Below are 23,907 nucleotides of genomic sequence, written 5' to 3' on the forward strand. Positions count from 1 at the left end.
TTAATTTAATTATAATTATATTTCATTTTATTATTAGAAATAACTAATTAATATTTGTAAAGTTAATTAAATTAAATAAGCAATTTAGGTAGTAAAAAGAAAATTCGAAAATATAAAAAACTATATCAATATTGGTGTCTAGGTGTAAGTCTTGAAAAGTTATCATCAATGGTAATTTTTCATAAATTTTTTACTATATAATTTTTTCTTAAAATGCAATTGAAAAAAATAATAATAATAAATACTGTATGATAATCAATATAATCAAACCACATGACGTGACGTCGTGACCTAACAAAATGTTTACCATGTGATTGTATGTACCATCAAATGATATAGTTTATACCGCTAATGTATATAGTGGTAAAATTTATAGGATTTTGATTATTTTTTATACCATGGTATAAAATTATACCACGAGTGTTGATGCTCTTATAAGTTGGACCATAATTAGGGGCACAAGTATTGTGAAGTCTTAACGTGTTACAAAGTTGGAAAATTAGAAAAAGGATCTTTTTGGTGAACTGGTGAAGGCATTTATTAGTCTGTTACAGTATTTCTGGCTGGTGTGCAACCCGTGTTGGCCATGTACAAAGTAGAACATTGTACCATTTTAACTGAAAAAAGAATACAACTGAGGTACTACTTGTTAACTTAGACAGAGCAGAATTTATATATTTGTGGACTTGTGGTGTAATAGTTCATATTTATACACCATCTGAAGTATGATCCAAACACTATTATATTGTCCAACTTAATTATAAACTTATGATATCCGATCATTTAACAGTAAGCAAAGTGTACCTCAGGTCGTAGAGTTTTGATTTGAGAAGCGATATGTCGCCTGACTATGCTGTGAAGCATCATGCTTAGGGAGAACCGAAGGCGTTTGCATTGCGTAAGTCTCAGCATGGCCACGAAATTACACATGCGGATTATGATAGTATTAACCTAGTGAGTCATCCGTAAGAGCCATTCCTGCCATTTAAAGCATTCATAATTAACGAGAAGCAAAGAAATATTAAGCATGATCAAAGTCAGTTTAATGAAAATGTTTGCGTAATACACATCCAAGAGGGGGTACACATTGAAAAAAGTGAGTAAGGCATTTTCTAGTGCTCCCAGCCTCCCCTAATAATTCAACTTATTAATTCAAGAAATCAAGAAGTATGCACCATAAACCAGCAACCATCCACAAAGAAGATTGGTTCTTGTTGGCTACCTCAAGCCTCAACCTTATAAGAGTTATAACACAATACGAAAAATGGTTCTTGTTGGCTGCCTCGCCTGGGAATTATCAAGGGTTCAACCTTTTCTAAAACTGTTGTCCATACAAGAATAGGGGTGGGAAACAAATGGGTACCCTGTGCCGGAACCAGAATTAATTGGTGCTAATCTACCAGATTTGAACCTAAAACTGTTTCTACCAGATTTAATCCAAGATTGAAGAATTGAAACCAGAGCTAATTCCCACCCTCATCCTACTAAAAGTGGCTCCTTATTCTGTGGATTCTTCCTAACATGACGGTTGCATGAGTTTAAATTGTGCACATACCAAAAATTTAATCTTCTCAAAACCTACATTTACCTCATTTCCTACCTGAAACTTAGCCAAATAAAGTTACAAAGAAAACATCATTGAGAAAAACTTCCACAGGCCAGTTAGGGAGCCCCAATTACAGTCAACACGTGAGTACGTAACACATCCTAACAATTTACAAAAGTTATATTGATGACCCCATGCCTACAGCCACTTTCCCATTAAATAGATGTTTTTTTTCAGGACACTTCAATACAAAAAAACATAGTTTTTCTTACTCACTAAGCCAACAGACCAAATCTCAAACAACAAGAGTAGACAACCCATCTTATTCCCATTAAATCCTACTTTCCTAGCAAACCTGTCTAAAATACCTTAAAGAAGGGAAGATAATAAAGAAGAATTTTGAAAAATCAAAACCAGCCTAATTAGAGTCACCGTCAAGACACTTGAAGATAAGATAGAGTTAAAAGCAAGGCCGCCCAATAAGCCTTCAGGGCAGAACAGAATTGGCAAATTGACTTCCAACATATGATAGAATTCTTGAACCACAATACTAATCTATGTTGTGATGTTGGTAACTAGTACAAGTACTTTATAATCACTCAAATTTAAATTGGAACCCAAAGATAGTTGAAAGAAAGAGAACTAAAGAGAGAGCAAGCACAGCACATACTTTACACAAAGTTCAAGAGGGATCATTAATTCAGTAAAGTGATAATTTACTGCTGTGGTACTGAGCACAATTAAAACTCTTATAAAGGTGGCAATGTTCTTAAGAAACAGACACTAGGATATTCTCCCTTTATAATTGCTAATACTCTGAATACTCTGCATGGACATCATGGTATTTAAGATACCCCTTAGGAAAGGGAAATTATGCATGGAAACACCTTTTAAAACTACATCATTGCATCCTTGCTAGGAACTTTATATGAAGCATAAATTCTTCTTCCTTCATCTCTTTTCTCCTTTCACTAATAAGAGTTGTAATTGCTTCTTTACAAATTCACCCAAACCCCAACCAAAGTCAATCGTGCATTCATTCAACAATCTTTAAAATTGTATACACTACCCTCAATTTACAAAACTATAAAAGTATATCATAATAGTCCAGATTACACTCCACGGTCAACCAACAAGAAATTCTACACAGCTACACTCCATCTCTATCATGCAAAGCTAATATCAACATATATAACTGAAATCTACTTACAAGTAGTGTAAAGTTCATCCTGCAGCTTGTACCATATTCCTTTTCACACCCCATGCCAAAAATTTCACATCTTCCCTCTCACAATAAACAAATAAATTTCTAACACTACCTATTATAAGTTTCAATACAAACAGTATGACAAAATCAAATCATAGTTTCAGATTTTAAACTCTAAGAGATTTAAAATTTACCTTGATGCTAGCTGATTGAATCGATGATGAGTTATCTTTAACCTTAAATAAAGAATTTCGTAATCATGCAAATGAACACTTTAATCTCAGCATGATCTCAAAAGTTAAGATGAGGAAGCTGAAAAGAGACCTTCAAGACTGCAAAAAAAAGTCATTCCTGCCAGTTCTGCATATGTAGAAACAGCATCGATCATTAATCAATAAAGCTTACAGTTAAGAAAGATTGATGACAATAAATAGCTTGTATTTACAAAGTATAATTTCTAAGACATTTTAATCAATAATGGTATTACATCATTGTGTTTCAAATGCATAGATCTACACATCAATGCTACTAATTCTGCTAGCAGAACAAATTATGTTTCCTATACCATTATTGGTACATGAAGTAAAGATGAAAAATCACCAACCTTCACCTTCAAAGGGAGGGGTGGAGAAACTGAACAAAAGGAATAATAATAAATAAATAAACCAGGAAGAAATGAAGGCATTCTTTTGACATCTATGATCAACAAAATAAACAGAAAATTACCACATTTTTGCCTTCTTTCCTTCATAAAATGCGTCCAATTACCGATTAGCAGATTCTGCAAGAGCTTGAGTTTCCCTTATGAGCATTGTATTGTGCTTGATCAAAGATACGTCAAAACACAGGCAAAGAAATTGTCCATGCCACACAGCAAAGGGCAGCTAAAGTGATGAGCCATGAAAGGGTCAATCACTCCTGCTACAATGACCTGCTTCTTTTAATTTGGAGAAACGATGGCTATCAAGTGGGCAGACTAGATTTGTCAATTATTTCAATATGGTACAGAACTGGGTGGCTTAGTTTTGGTTCAGCTTATTCAACTTTTTAGCTACCCACATTGCCAATCTTGGACTGGGATATACTTTACAAGCATCAAAAATCCTTGTCAACATGGACACGGTTGGTTTAAAAGGCATTTTTAAAATTTTCCCAAGCTCCTTCATCGCTCCATATCTGGTGTAAAGATTAATCATACACTCATAATGCTCTAATTTGACCGTGATGCCATAATCATTGATCATGGCATCAAAATATCTCTTGCCCTCATCAACAAATCCCTCACAAAGACATGCATTGAAAACTGCCTGGAAGGTAACATTATCAGGTTCAACCCCAATCTCTTTCATCAAATCAAACAAGGCAAGTGCCTCCCTCGCTTTACCATGGTGACAACTCCTAATAATCATAGAATTCCAGAGGATCGTATCCCCCGGTTTTGCAGTTTTGATGACCTTAAGTGCATACTCAAGATGTCCACATTTTGAGTACATCTCAAGTAAAGCATCTAAACTAACAACATCTATCTTATAGCCATTCCTGATCATAAAACCATGGATTTGTTTTCCGTGGTTGTATGCAAATATGTTAGCACATGCTGCAAGAAGGGTTGAAAATGTATATTCATTTGGAGTTGTTTCCTTCTGCATCTCACGAAACATAGTAATAACATCCACACTCATCTGATGTTGTGCCAAGGAGTTCAACAGGGAGTTCCACGATATTGTGTCCCTCTGACCACTCATGTTATGAAAACAAATTCTAGCTCTTCTTAAGGCCCCACATTTTCCATACATGTCAAAGAGTGCATTTTTCACATATATAACAGACTCAAATCCATGTCGATAAATGTAAGCATGAGCTTGTCTACCACACTCAATATCTGAGAGTGCAGCGGACACATTCAACACTAGATTCAGAGTTATACCGTCAGCATCATATATATTCTGGCACATCTTTAAAATAAAACTTTGGGCCACCTCCCATTGGCCAGAGCGTACATACCCTGCCAACATTGCATTCCAAGAGATGACGCTTCGCTCAGGCATCTTATCAAAAAGCTCTTGGGCTTCTTTAAGTCTTCCTGCCATAGCATATCCCGATACCATAGAAGTCCAAGAAAGTAAATCCTTAACACCAGGCTGATCAAATACCTTCCTGGCACTCACAACATCATTGCATTTCACGTACATATCGATCAGAGAAGTAGCAATTTTCTCATCATCTTCGTGTCTATACTTAATCACAACACCATGTATCTGAACTCCCTCTAAAACCGCATGCCTATTAGAACACGCAACAAGAGCACTTGAAAAGGTGAACGTCAATGGCCTTACCCCTGCACGAATCGTCTGAAAAAACATAAAAATCGACTGTCCATCATCACCCACTTCAAGATACCGCCTTACAATCACATTCCACGAAACAGCATTCGGTCTATCAATATCATCAAACATCCTCCTAGCATCAACAATCTCATCACACTTCCCATAAACATCAACCAAAGCACTCGTTATAATCACATTCCCACCATACCCCAACTTCACAACAAACCCATGAACAACCCTAGCAAAACCCAATTCCAACAAAACCCCACAAGACCCAAGAACACTCGCAAACGTAACCTCACTCGGCGAAACCCCAGAGCGATTCATATCCAAATACAACCCCAACGCCTCACTCGGAAACCCCCCTTTCGCATACGCAGTAATCAGCGCATTCCAACTCCCACCATCTCTGTGAGGCATTTCATCGAACAGTTCACGTGCATCCTGCAAACACCGGCATTTACCATACGCCTCAATCGCGCGGTTAAGCAAAAAGGTGGGAGGTGGATCATAGTACGAAATCAAATGAGACTCGACTTTACGAGCCTCAACAATGGCTCGGCTTGCAGAACAGAGCTGGAAGAGGCGGCCGTAAAGCGGGAGATCAAAGGGAAAAGGAGAAGAAAAGAGGACAGAGACGGCTTTCTTGAGGCGGCCGGCTTCGAGGTGAGAGAGAATGGTGTTAATGGTGGAATTTGGCTTGGTGGATTTGAGGTTTTGAGCAATGGGGTTGATTTGAAGGAAGTTTTTGATGGCTGAAGCACCAGAATTTACACCCATGTGATTTTTTGAATGTTTCACAGATTTGAATTTCCCGGGAATTTTATGTGTGAGAATTTAGATATGGTATATGGATGGATGCAATAAGTCTATTGTGCACCCTGGTCCACCTAGGATAGCTGGACCACAGGCGAATGTTCAGATTTTATTACCAAATGTTCAAAAGTATGGACGTGGTGCAGTATTCGGATTTTTTTTTTTTTACAAAATGTTCAAAATTTGCAATTGTTCAGATTTATTTACGAAATGTTTAAAAGTATAGGCATACATTGAGATTGTTCAGATATTTTTACTAAATGTTCAAAATTTGCGAGGTTTAGATTTTTTTACTTAATGTTCAAATTTTGCAATTGTCCAGTTTTTTTTTTACTAAATGTTCAAAAGTGTAGGCGTGATCATTGTGATTGTTCAAATATTTTTACTAAATGTTCAAATTTACGATGTTCGAATTTTTTTACTAAATGTTCAAAATTTGCAATTGCACAGATCTTTTTACAGAATGTTCAAAAGTATATGCGTGGTACATTACGATTGTTCAGATATTTTCACTAAATGTTCAAAAATTTTGATGTTCAGATTTTTTTTTTATTTTAAAAAAATATTCAAAATTTACAATTGTTCAGATTTTGTTTACTAAATGTTCAAAAGTATCAGTTAATCGATCATAATATAACAGATACGAATTGATCTATCGGATTAACTTCAACAAATTCAATTGATATTAGAGCAATGATTTCATCTACAATTTCATCTCAAAATCAAAAAAATACGTACAACTTAATGAGAACAGTAAAAACAATCAATTAACCGATTACGAATTGAAATCAATCAAATTAGCTTTCACAAATCCAATTGATATTAAAACAATTATTTCATCCACAAGTTCATCTCAAAATCAAAAAATAAATTAACATTGATCACAATGAGTTCATAATAACAAACCTGAATTGATATATTTGGGAATTTAAAATTGTTCCATCACATTAAATGCATAAATTTAATGGAAAAAAAAAATCAAAGAATAGAGGAGAGAGAAAATAAGAATTTGAAAAAAAAAAAAAAGAATGAAGTAATTCAATAAAGAAATAAAAAGATATTAGATTAAAAAAGAGAGAGAGAGAGAGAGAGTTTCTGTAAAAAAAAGGAAACAAAATTTTGTAAAGATGGTGGGAAGAAGAAGAAGAGAATGAAGTTGTGTTTCATTTATACAAGGTTGTGTTTTAATAGGGGTCTGGCTATTTTAGATGGACTAGGGTCCATAGAAGAATTTGTAGGATGGATGGGTAAGGGCTTAAGGGGATATTGGGCTAATAAATTTGGGCTTGATAAATTTGGGCTTGTTCATGTAAATTATTTAAAATTTATTTTTAAAAAAATATACGGCTATTTCACCAAATATCACTGAGTACTTATAAAATTCACCAAATGCCATTAAAGTTTTCAAAATTCACCAAATGCCACTGACAAACAATACAATGACACATTGTGCCACTAATAGCATTTGGACGTTAGTTTTTCGTTAATGCAATTCTTATTTCACCAAATGTCATTACTATGAAAAATTATTTCACCAAATGCCATTACTTTTTAAAATTAATACACAATAATTATTTATTTTAATGAATAAAAATAATATTTTTTTCGATTTTAGTGACAAATATTGTTTGGGTAAGGTTTTAGGGGGTCATTTTGACCCTTTATGGGTACAAATTTAACTAGAAATTGACCAAAAAAAACCGTAAATACCCCGTTTCACATTTTTTTTTCGAAAAAAAATAAATTACAATGTCGACGTACAAAACAGGACATATATGTTATTTTTTAGTCAATTTCGAGCTTAATTTGTTTCTATAAAGAATCAAAATGACCCCCAAAACCTTACCCGATTTTGACGCTTAAAAATAACGACACGCTAATCGAAATATTTTTCAACACACAAAATGGAGCATTTATGTTTTTTTTTTGTCAATTTTGAGCTTAATTTGTACCCATATAAGGTCAAAATGACCCCTTAAACCTAACCCGATCAATTTTGATGGTTAAAAAATAACGACACGATAATCGAAATATTTTTCAACACACAAAACGGAGCATTTACGTTATTTTTTTTGTCAATTCCGAGCTTGATTTGTTTCCATAAAGACACAAAATGACCCCCAAAACTATAGCCGAGCAATTTTTGCCACGAAAATGAAGAAAAAAAAATTATTTTATTAATTAAAATGAATCAATCATATAATGACACGTGTCAAGATTTAATCTTAATGACTAACGGAGTTAACGACCGTTAGTCATTAATGGCATTTGGTGAATATTTTAAAAGCTCGATGGCATTTGGTGAATTTTGAAAACCTTGATGACATTTGGTGAATTTTTTAAGTACTTAGTGGCATTTGGTGAAATAGAAGAAAAATATATATAGAACAAATCAGATGGATTTGATGAAAAATTTAAATCGAATTGCATTTGAAAATTAAAAATCAAAAATTTTTTGGGATCAAATTGGATAAAACCAAATGAACACCCAGGGTTGTTAATGAGCCAAGCCTCTTGTGAATTGTTGAGCTCGGCTCGAGATCAGGTTTGGCTCGAAATTAAACTAGACATACATGAGTCATGTTAATCTCGCCTCGAAAAGGCGAGCAGCTCAAATTATTTTTTTTAATATGAGTATTGTATTTTTCTTTTTACATTTAAATAAAGTTAATAAGCGCTAACAAAAATCCACTATTATAGTTGGGTAGTTGGATAAGTTATGTGAAATAGATGATGTATTTATGGGCTTAAATGATCCTAATTTTAAAATCAAGCTAATAACAAGCCTAATTTCGAACTTGAGCCAATGACGAGCTTGAGTCATGAGGCAAGCTCCACTTTTGAGCACTCGAGCCGAGCTCAATTTTTAAGGCTCGATGAGCCACGAGCTCAAGTTAAGCCTCAAACCCAAGCTCACGAGCTAGAGCCAAGCCTACTAGTATTTAAACTTGGCTTGACTTATTAAGCGGGCCTTTGGTTTGCGGAATGTAGGTATGAGGTATAGGTTTAGAATGACTAAAACCCATATTATATGTTTGGTTGTCAAAATATATGTATTTTAAACTCATACCTCAAACCCATGAGGTATGGCGTATGAGATTTTAAAACCTTGGGTGGGAGGTGGGTTTGGCTCATTCCATTCCATTTCATTAGGTATCAAATACATGGTATTAAGGGGATGAGAATCCATTCCAGAATTGAACCAAATACATGGTATTAGGTATTAAGTATCAAGTTCCAACCCTTAATCTCATTCCTGATTCTAAACACATACCACCCAGCGAACCAAACGTGTTCCTGCAAGGATCCGACAACCCGGTCCAAAAGTCCAAAGCACGAGCATAGAACCCGTAAAGCTCCTATCGGCCAGACGTGAACCTACACAAAGAGAAAGGATTAGCTAACCCTGGGGTGTTCCAGGGGTAACCACTCCGATGACAAAGTCAGTTTGTGATGAAGAAAGAGAAATTAGAGAGAGAAAGAGAGAAAGAGAGAGAGAGAGAAAGATATTAATTACCTTCATTAATGACTCCTTACCTACTATTTATAATAAATGCCATGACAGGTGGCTACAAAGCATGCAAAGATATTCCTGCCAAGTGTCAAACCATTGTTGCCACGTGCCAAGTATCGACAGGCCGATATGTCTGCTTTACCAAACATATCTGCCCATTTATCAAATCCACTGGGTTTAGACTTATATTTATAAAAGATGTCGGCCCGTCTTGCATATCTTCCTATACAACTAGCCCCCCAAGTGAGGACGTTCGACTGTAGGTCGACGTTCACACTTTTACAATCTGTATTATAGATAACTGTTGTTTATTTTTCAACCGTTTATGATATGTTCAGGCTTTTATTTCTTGCGCTCTGTCGAGCCTTTTACAAAGATCATGTATTTGGTTTTTTAGGATGTTATTTTGGATTGTATTATGTAATAATTTAGTGTTGTTCTCTGGTATGTATATTGGCAACGTTATATTTTACATGTTGAGCGTATTTGTCAGAAAAAACTCCGTTTTCTCCCCCAAGTGACCTTGTATGCCGTAAGCAAACAAGGTCTACTTTTAGAAAAACAAAATGGGAGCAGAAAAAACTCCGTTTTCTCCCCCAAGTGACCTTGTATGCCGTGAGCAAACAAGGTCTACTTTTAGAAAAATAAACTGGGAGCAGAAAAAACTCCCCCAAGTGACCTTGTATGCCGTGAGCAAACAAGGTCTACTTTTAGAAAAATAAACTGGGAGCAGAAAAAACTCCATTTTCTCCCCCAAGTGACCTTGTATGCCGTAAGCAAACAAGGTCTACTTTTAGAAAAATAAACTGGGAGCAGAAAAAACTCCGTTTTCTCCCCCAAGTGACCTTGTATGCCGTAAGCAAACAAGGTCTACTTTTAGAAAAACAAAATGGGAGCAGAAAAAACTCCGTTTTCTCCCCCAAGTGACCTTGTATGCCGTAAATGGGTCAGTTAAGTATATGAAGCGTCTACTAGAAAAATTAGCGGGAAACAACTATTGAAGAGAAACACGTGTCATTAATTTGTGAATCTGTGATTTTAATTTTCAAATTTTTGAACCGTTAGATTTCTGACACGGTTGTCACTTCAACCGTTTTTTTTTTTTTTTTTTTTTTTTTAAAAAAAAAAAAAACTATGTATTTAACAATTTATTCGCAACCTTTTCTATTCATCTTACCCACTTTTCTTGCCATTTCCTGATAAACAAGGTACATTCTTGAGAAAGTTTTTCGACAAAAGGGGTTTACGATTTAGAATACCTTCTTTGCGCGCTATCATCTGCCTTCTGCGCTAGTCCTATCGACACCACAGATAATTGTTGGAGCGTTCCATTGTTGGCGAATAGTTTAAGGTACTCACGAAACTTTAATCCCAATTGACTAATTTTGATTTCGAGTTCTTGGTTAATTTCATAATTATTTTCTTCTTTTTTTTCTTTTTTAAAAGAGACCAAATTGCATGTTTTAAATTTTGTTCCCTTTCACTTTGAGGTCTATAAACCAAGAATTAGATGTCCAACAGTAGTATTGAAGAAGAACAACCTACCCTTAACACTACTAGGCGCCGACTTATTAGACAATCTTTAGGAAAAGACCTTGGTCGAACTGGAGAAACTATATCTTCACTTTCTGACAACATTGACAACCCTTTTCAGCCGTTATCCGTAGAAGAACAAAAGAAGGCCTTTTACCGTCATAAATTGCTAGCCGAGTGTGAAAAAGCAAACCGTCCTGTTAACCCTAACATACCGGAAGATACTGAAATCCTTGAGATTGAACCGGTCAGTGTTCGTTATCATTTGAGGAGTTTTGCTAATACTCAATTTGACCAATACGGCTCAAACGTGGGGCATATAGGTATAAATACTATGCCAAGAGTTAAGCGTACTAGCTATCAGCCTGAGGTTGCTGCTCGTGATGCTGCTGAAGAGGCTGAGTCGAGCAGAAAGGCTAAAGAAGATGAAGTTGTTAGCTCTTCCGAATATGATGATGCGGAAACTCCAAACGCTGAGAGAAATCAACCATCTCCAGTCCATGAATCGGCCATTAACTCTGTCTTAGGTGATGATGATGCTCAAGAGGACAGTGTTAATACTGATAATAGGAATGACATAATCGATATGACGACCGAAATTATTCAAGAAGAGAATCTTGACGAAGGATATAACTCTGAGACCGACGGGGCGGAATTCCGGCAGCCTATTGTTTTAGCTGCTAAAGGCAAAGTCGCTGAAGCAAAGATAAGCGAAAAGTTTAGGCAAACAGCTTTCGAAAAGGATTATTGCCAGTGTGCCAAGCGATTTTATAAGCTTCCGGACGGGTATGATCTTTATCTTCCACCTTCTGGATCTTCAGTGCTTGACTGCCCAGACGGCCATATCGCCATTTACCTTAAGCACTTTGATTTCGGTCTCCGTTTCCCCCTTCATCCTTTTGTGGCAAAAATTCTAAAGGCATGGAATGTTTGTCTTGTACAGCTTACCCCTCCCACCATCCGTGCCGTTATTGCCCTTATTTGGGTTTTACTTCATAGAAATTATCCATTAACTCTTAATGCATTTAGACGGCTGTTAACTTTAAAGAGAGATGACCAGTCGGATGGGTGGTTGTCTTTATATAACCAACCTCATAAATATACCGTTCACCCTAAATTATCAAGCTGCAAAGGGTGGCAAGACAAGTTCTTTTTTATGTCAGTTCCTGATGACTTCCCACTCAGAAGGACATTCTTTCGGCCCCATCCAAGGGTTGAATCTATTCCTGAGAGAAATCTCGGCAAACATGAGCGTAGGGCCGTAAACCATTTTGACATTATCGAATCTGATAATGGCGACGGTCGGGTTCGTATCACTCCTAAGGTGTGGGTGCCGAATGCTGGATATATTCTCGGCAACGCCCCTTTATCTCACGTTGGTCTTTTCTGGACTGACCAATATGGTATTAACTTATTTATCAGTAATTAGCTTTTTCCATTGTGTTGTCTGTTTGTCAAGTTTTTTTTTTTAATATATTTTTTTTGTATATGTCTATTCATAATATGATTCTGATGTTATGTAAACATTCTTTGTAGGTGTCGACAAGTTGGATAACAAATTGCTAGGGCTTTCCTCTGACGGCAAGAGAGTTATCAGACGCTGTCCTAAGGCTACAAAGCCTTTATACGATACTCTCACAACCCATTGCAGCCGCACTCCGACCGTTAGTGCCAAAAGAAAAGCCGAGAGCATGGCTGACGAAAACGCCAAGAAAAGGAAACTAACCTCTCTGGCCAATCGGCGGGGCACTTTTCCCAGATTAGGCATTGCTCGGCAAACTGAAGATCGCAGCAAAAAGGATCAGACCGAGAATAAGGATAAACCTCCTTCTCCCAGGGTTCAGGTAAAAACGGTTGTTTAGAGTTCTGAAGCAATCGTCAAAAAGGTGATTGACAGAATTGACGTTGAGGACCTTACCAACGTTGAATCTCCTACCCTACCTCAACCTAACATACCGGACCAAACAGCTCCTCAAACCGTTACCACGGTCGCTGGCGGTTTCGATACAAGTGCTCCTGGTCTTATCTACCAATCCAATCAATGGATCGAGCGTCCCAACGAGAGGATACCCGAGGTTGTTCTCAACGGATTTTCTGTCCCTCCCGGCCACTCTGGGGATAAATGGCGACCTGCCATAGATGCATGTCAGAACGAGTCAATGATCACCGATGACCCTATGCTAGGTGGAACTCAGGGTTATCGTCTTTTAAGCAATTTGACCCTCCCAATGGATAGGCCTGCTGGTGTCATCGGCCCTTTGGCTGCTATGCATATGCATAACATGATGAAGGTTCTTGTCCTTTAATTTATTACTCTATTATGCCCTAATATATATTTTTTATATATATTTTTTTATCGTTACGCATATATATATATATATATATATATATATATATATATATATATATATATATATATATTACTAAATTTTTGTTTTTTATTACTTCACAAGCCGTTATGTCTGGCACTGAGCTTGTTGAAATGTACCGGTATTACCAAGAACAACATCATCAAGCTTCTACCAGTCAAAACGCACTTCAAACAGCCCTAGACAACGCTGATAAGGCTCTGCAAAATTTAAAGGAAGCAAAAGAAAGAGATGATCTTGAGATGTCATCTCTCAGGGAAACAGCTTCTAAGGTCAAAGATCTCGAGCTAGAAGTGCAACAATTAAAGACTCAAATTACTGAGAAAAACAAAGTTATCAGCCGCGCTTCAACTCTTGAGAAGGATCTCGAGGCTGCCAGGGGCTCCATTCATGATCTTCAAGAAAAAATCAAAAGACTGCAAGCAGATAAACCTGGAGTCCGTCAAAGAGCAATTAGACGCTTCTTGACATCTCGAGAGTTTTGTACACGGCTTCAGAACCGCTTTGACGGAGGATGGACTGCTGCCCAAAGATGTATCGCCCATACTGTCGGCTGGAAGAAAGAGGATTGGACTGCCATTAAAAAGGCCTTTAACGAGGAAGTTTTCAAGATCCCATCCGGCTTTGAGGAGCAAGAGTTTGCAGACGAAGATCTTTTTAATCTTGCTCCAGCAGAAGATGAGGGTATTGCAGATCCCAGCATCTTGGATTCTCCAGCTTCTGGTGGTACACAAGCTTAACGGGGCGGGCAGTCATCACCGGCATCTTCTTGCGGGTCTTGTGTTTTTGGGCCTTATCACCTTTGACTTAAATCCTGTATTTACTTGTTTTTTGTTAGATTCTGTATTCATAATGCTGATATATCGGCATATGCCCTTTTTTGTGGTGATGCCTGTCGACTATTACTTTGAAACTTTTTAACATGTCATGCACTTCTACATTTGCCTTATCGTCTTTAAATTACTTTATCAGCTATCATCTTTCTTTTTTACTTTAAACTCTTTTTTTTATATATATATGCTCCACCGCCTTATGACTGCCAAATTTTACTATTGACTTTATTAGTTATCAGCAATTTCGCCATAGCTGAAGAAAAACTTATGTATTTAAAAATAATTCAAACACAAATTTATACACAGATGCTATTTATACGTGGATGCCATATCCATTTTACCCCCACAGTGTATATGGTTAAGAAATAACTATATATACTTGTTGCTGGTTCATTGCATAGCTCTGATCACTTACTGCGCTATTGTTGTAGCCAGTGAAGTATCCTCTCGCCGATCGTATTCAAAGCTACGCTTCAATTCAGCATATACTTGAACCGATTTAACCGGTATTATACATTGAACCAACAACCTCGCGAATCAATGCTTATAACTGATCAGGTTATAAGCTCATTGACTTCGCGGAAGTGGTTTTTAGCTGTCCATCCTACATAACGATATTACTGTTAAGTAAAGGATGCCTATATCATGAAAGTTTTTCCTTGATACTGCTTGTATTTATTGTTTCTGAATACTCAACATTGCTTACATTTCCAAGTACAACATACTATTCAAAATATTTCTTTAGTACAGCTGTGTTCCAAACATTCTTTAACGGCTTTCCATCCATTGCCTCTAAGTAATATGAACCCTGCATTACCATATCTCTAATACGATAAGGTCCTTCCCAATTTGCCGTTAACTTTCCGTCTTCATTCCCTTTCCCGGTTGCAGCTGTTCTACGCAGTACAAGATCTCCTACAGTAAGAGGTCGGTGATTGACACGTTTGTTGTAAGCCTTTGCCATTCTGTTCTTATAGGCTACCGATCTTATCGCCGCTTTTTCGCATACTTCCGGTAGGAAATCCAGTTGTTGCCGTAATAAAAGATCATTCTGTTCTTCGCAATAGTGCTGAACTCTAAATGTCGACAATCCTACCTCTGCCGGCACTACTGCTTCTGTTCCAAAAACCAATGTAAAAGGTGATTCACTTGTTGCTTCCTTAGTCGTTGTTCTGTCAGCCCATAATATTTCTAGGACCAAGTCAGCCCATAACCCCTTTTCATCTTCTATCTTCTTTTTAATTGCCGTTACTATTTTCTTGTTTGTCGCTTCCGCCTGTCCATTTGATTGCGGATGACACACTGCCGCATACGCAAATTTAACTTTGTACATTGACAAGAGCTCTTTTACCGGCTTACAATCAAATTGAGATCCATGGTCGAAGACCATAGCCATCGGCAATCCAAACCTTGTGAAAATGTTTTGAATGTATTTTTTTACCTCCGCTGCTGTTATCTTTGCTACCGGCTCAGCTTCAATCCATTTTGTGAAATAATCAACAGCTACTAATAAAAATTTTCTGCTGCCTGTTGCTGACGGAAATGGCCCTACTATATCCATTCCCCATTGCGCGAAAGGAATTGGATTCAATATCGACGTTAAATCATTTGGAGGGAGGTTGATAACTGGCGCAAACTTTTGGCATTTCTCACATGCTTTCACATATCGAACTGCGTCTTCATTCATGGTCGGCCAGTAGTAGCCTCTTCTCATTGCTTCTTTGATAGAACTCTCGGCCCGAGGTGATTACCACATGTTCCTTTGTGTATTTCTTCAACCAACCTTTTTGACTCAAGATCACCTATGCACCTCATCAGCGGCAATGAAAAGCTTCTTTTGTACAATTGCCCTTGATGCATAACGAACCACGCACTATCCTTCTGTAACTTTCGTGATTTTCCTCTATCTGCCGGTAACACCCCATGTATGAGATATGCTAGTATGTCATCATACCATTGGGCGGCCCTTTCAATACAAAGTATCTGTTCTGGTGCTTCATTTATGCTCTTCTCATCCAGAATTTCAACCATCACAGTTCTTTCTAAGTTATTAAAGCTCGAACTTGCCAGCCTTGCCAAAGCATCTGCTTGCGCATTTTGAGCTCTCGACACCAGCTTTATCTCAAAATATTGCAGCTGTGCTGTTAATTGCTTTACCTTCTCTAGGTATTTCATCATTGCTGGATCCCGTGTCTCATAATCTCCATTGTACTGACTTGACACGAGTTGGGAGTCAGTTATAAGTATTAGACGCTTTGCCTCAGCCGCAAGAGATAACTGGATTCCTGCCACCGCTGCTTCGTATTCGGCTTCATTGTTCGTTGCTCTGAATTTGAATTTTATTGCATATTCGAATACTTGCTCATCTGGTGACGTTATGATTATGCCAGCCCCTGATCCCATTGATGTTGCAGATCCATCCACAGATACCTGTGGCATTATATGTTGGCAACAACAAACATGTCATAAGATAAATATGTATTTGGTTGCTTTGCGTATAAAAAGAAGAGAAAACACTAAAAACTTTATTAAATTTTGGTCACTAAATTACAAACTATTGAAACCTGCCAAGTGCCTATATCTTCCTCTTCATCCATATATGAGGCCTCTACTATGAAGTCTGACAAGGCCTGTGCCTTTATTGATACCTTGGGTTTATAATGTATCTCATACTCCAATAATTCCACAGCCCATTTCAATAACCTTCCTGATGTATCCATCTTGTGTAATGACTTCTCCAATGGATAATTCGTTAGAACATCTATCGGATGTGCATCAAAGTAGGGCCTTAACTTCCTTACCGCAACTACCACTGCCAACGCCATTTTCTCAATTATTGGATACCGTCGTTCTGCCGCATTCAGTACATGACTAACAAAGTATATCGGCATTTGTTGCTTCTTCCTCTCCACTACCAGCACTGCAGCTATCGTCTTTGCAGACGCTGAGATGTATAACTGTAACTGTTCCCCCCTTTCCGGCCTTGCAACCGTCGGGAGAGATTTCAAGTGATTCTGTACCACCTCTAACGCGTCCCGCTGTTCTTTACCCCACTCAAACACTTTGTTCTTCCACAGAACCACAAAAAAGGGAAGCGCCTTATCAGCTGATTTGCTGATAAAACGAGTTAACCCTGCCATTCGGCCAGTCAATCTTTGTATATCTCGGATCGTCTTTGGCTGCTTCATCTCAAGCACCGCATTCACCTTATCAGGATTTGCGTCTATTCCCCTTTCACTGACCATGAAGCCCAAAAACTTCCCTGATCTGACTCCGAATATACACTTCTCGGGATTCAATTTCATCTGATATTTTCGTAAAGTTTCAAATGTCTCCCTCAAGTCTGCTATGTGATCCTGCTTTTTCTTACTTTTAACAATTGTGTCATCCACGTACACCTCCACATTCCGGCCCTTTTGTCTCTCAAAAACCTTGTCAACTAATTTCTGATATGTTGCCCCAGCATTCTTTAACCCGAACGACATGGCTTTATAGCAAAACACCCCAGCATCCGTTATAAAGGTCGTCTTCGGTCTGTCGGCCTTATGAAGGCTGACCTGATGATACCCCGAAAACGCATCCAAAAAACTGAGCATCTCATGACCAGAAGTGGAATCCACCAGTCTATCTATCCGGGGCAACGGATAGCAATCCTTAGGACATGCCCTATTCAAATCGGTAAAGTCGACACACATTCGCCACTTTCCCGTCGGCTTTCTTACCATGACAACATTTGCCAACCACTCCGGATATGTGCACGGCTCAATAAAACCAGCCGCTAAGAGCTTGTTAACCTCAGCCTGTATAGCTTCTATCTTCTCAGTAGAGAAGTTGCGCTTTTTCTGTCTTATCGGCCTGAACCCCCCGTTGACATTCAATTTATGTTCTATCACCCCTAGGTAGGGCTGGCAAAAACTGACCCGACCCGAAAACCCGACCCGAACCCGACCTGAAAATAACGGGTTAGGGTTGAGATTTTCGACCCGAAAACTTAAATGGGTCGACACGAACCCGACCTGAAAATTAAATGGGTTAGGTTAAGGTTGAAAATTTCAACCCGAAAACGACCCACTTAACCCGAAAAAAAAAAGAAAAAAAAAGAAAACAAAATTAAACCTAAAGAAAACGAAATCCTTCAAAAAAAAAAAAAAACCTAAAGAAAACAAAATAAGTCACTTAAGCCCAAGCCCAAAGCAAGCTACCTAATAAAACTAAACCCTAAAATCCTCATATTGTGATACTATTCATATTGCAGCCGTTTCTCTCTCATCCTCATTTCTGATTTCTCAAACATCCTTAATTCCTCACATCAAATTTCTCACATAATCAGTTCTTCAGCTCCTCCACCGCTCCACGAGACCAAGAGTGACGAGTATACAGTATACACGTTCCTCTTTTCTTCTCCTTCAAATCTTCGGATCCTCAAATCTTCATCAATTTTTTTTTTTGATTGCGAATTCTAATTTGAATTTCAGTAGACTTTATTTTGGATTTTTGGTATGTTGGATGTAATCGTTAATTAGGCTAGTTTCTTTATATTTACGACTTTATTTCGGTGTTTTGCTATAGAATATCAGTTTGAAATTATTAGATGGGATGAAAATATCAATTTGTTTCCCAAACAAAAAATCAAGTCGAACTAGATTACTTGACCTGAACCCAGTAATTTCAAGTAATTTTCAGGTCAAAACCTGATTTTAAAAATTAAAAATAATAATAAAAAAAAAATCAGGTTACTTTCGGGTTGACCCGAACCCGAAAATATCAGGTTCGGGTTGGGGATCTCAACCCGAAAAGTTAAATGGATCAGGTTCGGGTTGGGGGTCAGCTGACCCGAAATCAACTGACCCGAACACGAACCCGACCCGACCTGATCCGATTGCCAGCCCTACCCCTAGGTGTATTCCTAGCATTTCACTCGCTGAGAAAGCAAAGACATCTGCATTTTCACGCAACAGGCTTATCAGATTACACCTCATGTCAACATCCATATCGGCTCCAACCCTAACCGTTCTGCTGGAGTCACCCGGCTGCAACTCAACCTGCACCGTTTCCCCTCCCAGTAACGGTCTCAGAGTTGTTTCCGGCCTTGTATCAAAGTTACCCACGGACAAGTCACGCACTGTGGGCTCCAGCTCCTTTTTAGGATTACTCGGTACTGATCCATCTCCAACCGGATTCTTCAAAGCCGTTAAATAACAAGACTTCGCCATAACTTGTCCCCCATGAACTTTTTCCACGGCTCCCAAATTTGACACATAAGCTATTGTCAAATGGTATGTCGATACAACAGCTTGGATATCGTGAATTATCGGCCTTCCAATGATCGCATTATAAGCCGATGGAACGTTGACTACCAAAAACTCTCCCATCACATCCCTCGCTGTAGGCCCATCACCCAGTCGTACCGGCAGGACTATGCTCCCCTCTGGTCGTACTGAAGATCCATTAAATCCAATAACTGGGTATGATACCGGCGTCAGGTATTGCCTCCCTATCATCATCTCATTAAAGGCCTTCATAAAGAGGACATTGGCCGAACTCCCTCCATCTACTAGAACTCTTTTTATGTCAGCTCCATTAATCTTTGTAATCAGTACCAGCGGGTCATCATGCGGAAAGACTATCCCCCTTGTATCCTCTTTAGTGAACACAACATCTGGGATCGAAGTTGGCCTGGGGCGGCTATCGGTATCTAAGGCATTGATTATATGACGATGCTCTGATAAGTGCTTCTTTGCTCCACTGATCGTCCCTCCATGCACCGGCCCTCCGGTTATCACATCAACTCCTCTTCCCGTCGATAACGGCGGCATTCCTCCACCTCCCTGTCGGATCACATTACCTTGAGACCTTTCTGGCCTTACCTCAAGTTGCTGCCTTTCAAGTTGCCGGGGTGGCGTATGGCTTCCACTCGCATTTAGCCGGTACTGAGATAAATGACCCTTTCTTATCAACTCTTCTATGTTATCCTTCAGCTGCGTACATTCCTCTGTATAGTGACCCACATCTCTATGAAACATGCAATATTTTTTTGCATCTCTAGGTTTAGCCTTCATTGGAATCGGTCTCATCCAACCTTCCCTATTCTGATTTACTGCATAGATTGCCGCCCTTGGTGTATTAAGGGGGGTATATGAACTGTATCGCATTGGTGGCTTTGCTGCCTTTGCCTCCTGCCGACTTCCACCCCTTCTCGGGGCAGGAAACCTTGTCCTCACGCTACCGGAGGCTGCTCCTTCAGCCTGATACCTTCCGGCTGATATACCCTTACTGCTTGTCTTCATCAACTCTTCACTTTTTATATAATCATGTGCCTTGTTGAAGGCGGCTGCCAACGTAGGAAAATTCTTCCTTGTGAGATATCGCTTGAACTCAGAATCATTCAAGCCGTTCATGAGAGCCATTACGGCTATTTCTTGCTGCAACTTTGGGATTGTGTTCGCCTCGTTATAAAAACTGCCTGATATAGTCTCTCAAAGATTCATCTAGGCGTTGTTCTACTGCCATTAATTCCCCTGAAGTCCTTTGTCTCACACTGTTGCTGATGTATTGCCCAACAAACATCTCTGTCAATTTTCTAAAGCTATCTATAGTTCCGTTTCCCAGGTTGTTAAACCAATCTGCCGCTGCCACACTCAAGGTAGTCGGAAAGACTTTGCACCATACGACGTCTGAATTTGTATACAAGATCATATGCCCTTCGTAAGAGGTTATATACCGGCCTGGATCCCCTCTTCCATCATAGCGGCACGTTGGCATCTTTATCTTTTCCATAGGTTGATCCAAGATCCCTTGTGTAAAAGGTGATGCCCTCAACTGGACTATCGTTCGCACTGCCCCTAACTGCTGGTTTTGGGTGCTGACAATGGGACTTGTAGACTGAACTTCTAACTCCCATTGAGCCGGCTGTGACCTTGTCGGCGACCTTTCATGTCGACGCCTATGTGAACTTCCAGCCCGGTTTGATTGATTGCCATGACCAGTAATCGGCACCCCTTCCCCATCTTGAGTTGCCTTAGCCTCCTTCCTTTTTCTACTCATGGCAGTCATTACCCTTGCTGCTGTTTCGAGCTCTTCTGGAGTGAACTCAGCCATTGGATCCTGTTCTCCTTCTCCTTGACCTTCTGGGGTTAACGGCACATGGAAATGGTTACCCTCTAACGTATGGGTTTCATCTTCAATTTCAATCTCCGGATTTGGTACCCCCATTCCCATTCTAATTGTCCGATTAACAACCTTCTCGGCTATCGGTGTACTCTGGTTTTCAGGCATTTTTTTTTTAATGTTGTAGGGTGTGAGGTTCTTAGGCGATAGAAACAATTATACTGCTCCCCTCCTTCTAGCGCCAATTGTTCCTGCAAGGATCCGACAACCCGGTCCAAAAGTCCAAAGCACGAGCATAGAACCCGTAAAGCTCCTATCGGCCAGACGTGAACCTACACAAAGAGAAAGGATTAGCTAACCCTGGGGTGTTCCAGGGGTAACCACTCCGATGACAAAGTCAGTTTGTGATGAAGAAAGAGAAATTAGAGAGAGAAAGAGAGAAAGAGAGAGAGAGAAAGATATTAATTACCTTCATTAATGGCTCCTTACCTACTATTTATAATAAATGCCATGACAGGTGGCTACAAAGCATGCAAAGATATTCCTGCCAAGTGTCAAACCATTGTTGCCACGTGCCAAGTATCGACAGGCCGATATGTCTGCTTTACCAAACATATCTGCCCATTTATCAAATCCACTGGGTTTAGACTTATATTTATAAAAGATGTCGGCCCGTCTTGCATATCTTCCTATACAAAACGCCCCCTAACAACTCTAGAACACCCCTAAAACTTGTACTATTGTTAATATGCGGATATACCTAGACTGCTAGACGACCAATATCAAAGAACTGAGTTCACCATAGAATTTAGAATTTGCACAATTCAAGAGTCACATACTCACATTATTATATCAGAGTCACAAACGTACTACAATTGAAAAAACATCATTTCAACCCCAAATGAAAACGAAACAACACCCGTGGACACAAATTCAATGATAAAGTCGCCCATATTTTATTATAAAGTTGTTTCACTTCTTTCGTATACAGTTAATTTTTTAATTTTACTATCATTATCAATTAATTATCTTTATAATTTCATATTCTTATACTCCTAAGTTATGTTAATTTCCTTTGACATGAACACGTCTACCCCATTATGGCCGTCACGTATATCATATTATATCCAAAATCATAGAATTTTGATAAAATCCACCTTAGTATAAAAAAAAAAAATCATGGCAAACATTATGATTAAAATTGCGGCTACTTCCTTTGCGCGTTATTTCTTCCCATGTTAGTGGTGTCCACATTCATTTACACCTGAATTACTTAATCTAATTAATCTAATTTTGTAGGCCTTTGGCCAATAATTCATTATAAATAAAGTGGAGTTTAGAAAAAAGAGGAAGATTTTGCTTTTAGTTTATGGTAATTAAGGTTGATAATCAGAATCTACATTTGAAATTTGTTCATTAGAAATGGTACTCCCTTTATTATTACTATAATCAACTCATCTACTAACCCATCATTGACTTGTTTATTCATGAATTTGTTAGTGATTGTTGCCTTCTTGATTGCTAAAATTTAGGACAACGAAATATTACTCCAAATATTATGCATTGACATTAGTTAATAAAGTATATGTGATTACTTTATTTAAATAAATAGTTTGACTCATGTAAACCGTACTAAAAATTTTATGATCCGATTTAACTTAATCGAATGTGATGTAAATAATCAACCAAATTCAAAGGTTAATACAACCGTACCGGTAGTATCGAATGTGTTACTTGTATTTGAGAGATTACGCGCCTGATTGTGTTGCATACGACCCAACCATCCTTATTAGTAATTAATAACATGCTTCAATTCACATATAGTGATTATTTTGTTGAGTATGGAGGCTTTAAAATTGTTAAATAACGTAATGCAATTTAAAATAAACTAGCATTGTTACAATTAGAAATTAAGAATAAAGAAATTATGATAACTTATATATAAAAATTAAAAGAGACACGTACTCCTTGGAGTAGAGATTTTAAATTCAATCGGACTGTATATTGATAATTGATACAACCAACTTGTGTATCATAATCTTTAATTTGAAATTGAGATAGTATTGCAATTGCTTCAATTAAATTGATTTGTATGTTGACATCTTCTTTTTGTAGTTGTTAGGGAGCAAAGGAAGAACATGATATGACAATATTGCGAACCATATTATTTTGTTGCTAGTTTGTCATTTTATAATTTAAGCTCATATTATAGGTAATTCAGTTTGCTAGCTAGTTGATTGAAGCTTGAAAATGATGCAATTATCTAGGAATGTTGTTATTACCCTACCTAGGTTTACAAGTAAGCCAAGCAACTAGCAAGCACAAGTCAATGGCTTGTAACTTGTGAATTGTAACAACAATAAATACAGCTTAATTAGGAAAAATACCTAAATTTGGTGAGTGTAGAATGTAGATGCATGCATATATAATTGTATTCCCGTATGACAAAAACGAACTATAATGAGTAACACGTTTATTCTAAGTGATGTTTCGTATACTTATTGTCATTAGATCATACGGTCTCAACCTAACTTCCCCATCCGGCAATTTTAAGATATTTCATAAAAGTCTTATTACTCCGTAAAATTTTCCTATATAATTAAAGAAAATAATTCAATTGATAGTTTAATACTCCGTACTACTGTTAATTTGTTA

General features: G+C 38.0%; 1 protein-coding gene and 1 pseudogene across 2 annotated transcripts; both read right to left on the reverse strand.

Moving 5' to 3' along the window:
• Positions 1 to 686: 686 nt before the first annotated feature.
• LOC145638099 (pentatricopeptide repeat-containing protein At3g26540 pseudogene) lies at positions 687 to 5,860 on the reverse strand (annotated as a pseudogene). The gene is made up of 3 exons (XR_014114617.1): positions 3,480 to 5,860; positions 2,948 to 3,113; positions 687 to 978 (listed from the first exon to the last, which is right to left on the reverse strand). The product of XR_014114617.1 is annotated as a pentatricopeptide repeat-containing protein At3g26540 pseudogene (transcript).
• A 9,995-nt stretch (positions 5,861 to 15,855) lies between these two features.
• On the reverse strand, positions 15,856 to 20,552 carry LOC145640485 (uncharacterized). The gene is made up of 3 exons (XM_081691758.1): positions 19,006 to 20,552; positions 16,710 to 18,000; positions 15,856 to 16,575 (listed from the first exon to the last, which is right to left on the reverse strand). Exons 1-3 carry the CDS (start codon positions 20,550 to 20,552, stop codon positions 15,856 to 15,858), a joined length of 3,558 nt encoding a protein of 1,185 aa, XP_081547884.1.
• Between the last annotated feature and the right edge of the window lie 3,355 nt (positions 20,553 to 23,907).

This window comes from Chenopodium album, chromosome 7, assembly GCF_948465745.1.
Source record: "Chenopodium album chromosome 7, dcCheAlbu1.1, whole genome shotgun sequence".
NCBI lineage: Eukaryota > Viridiplantae > Streptophyta > Magnoliopsida > Caryophyllales > Amaranthaceae > Chenopodium > Chenopodium album.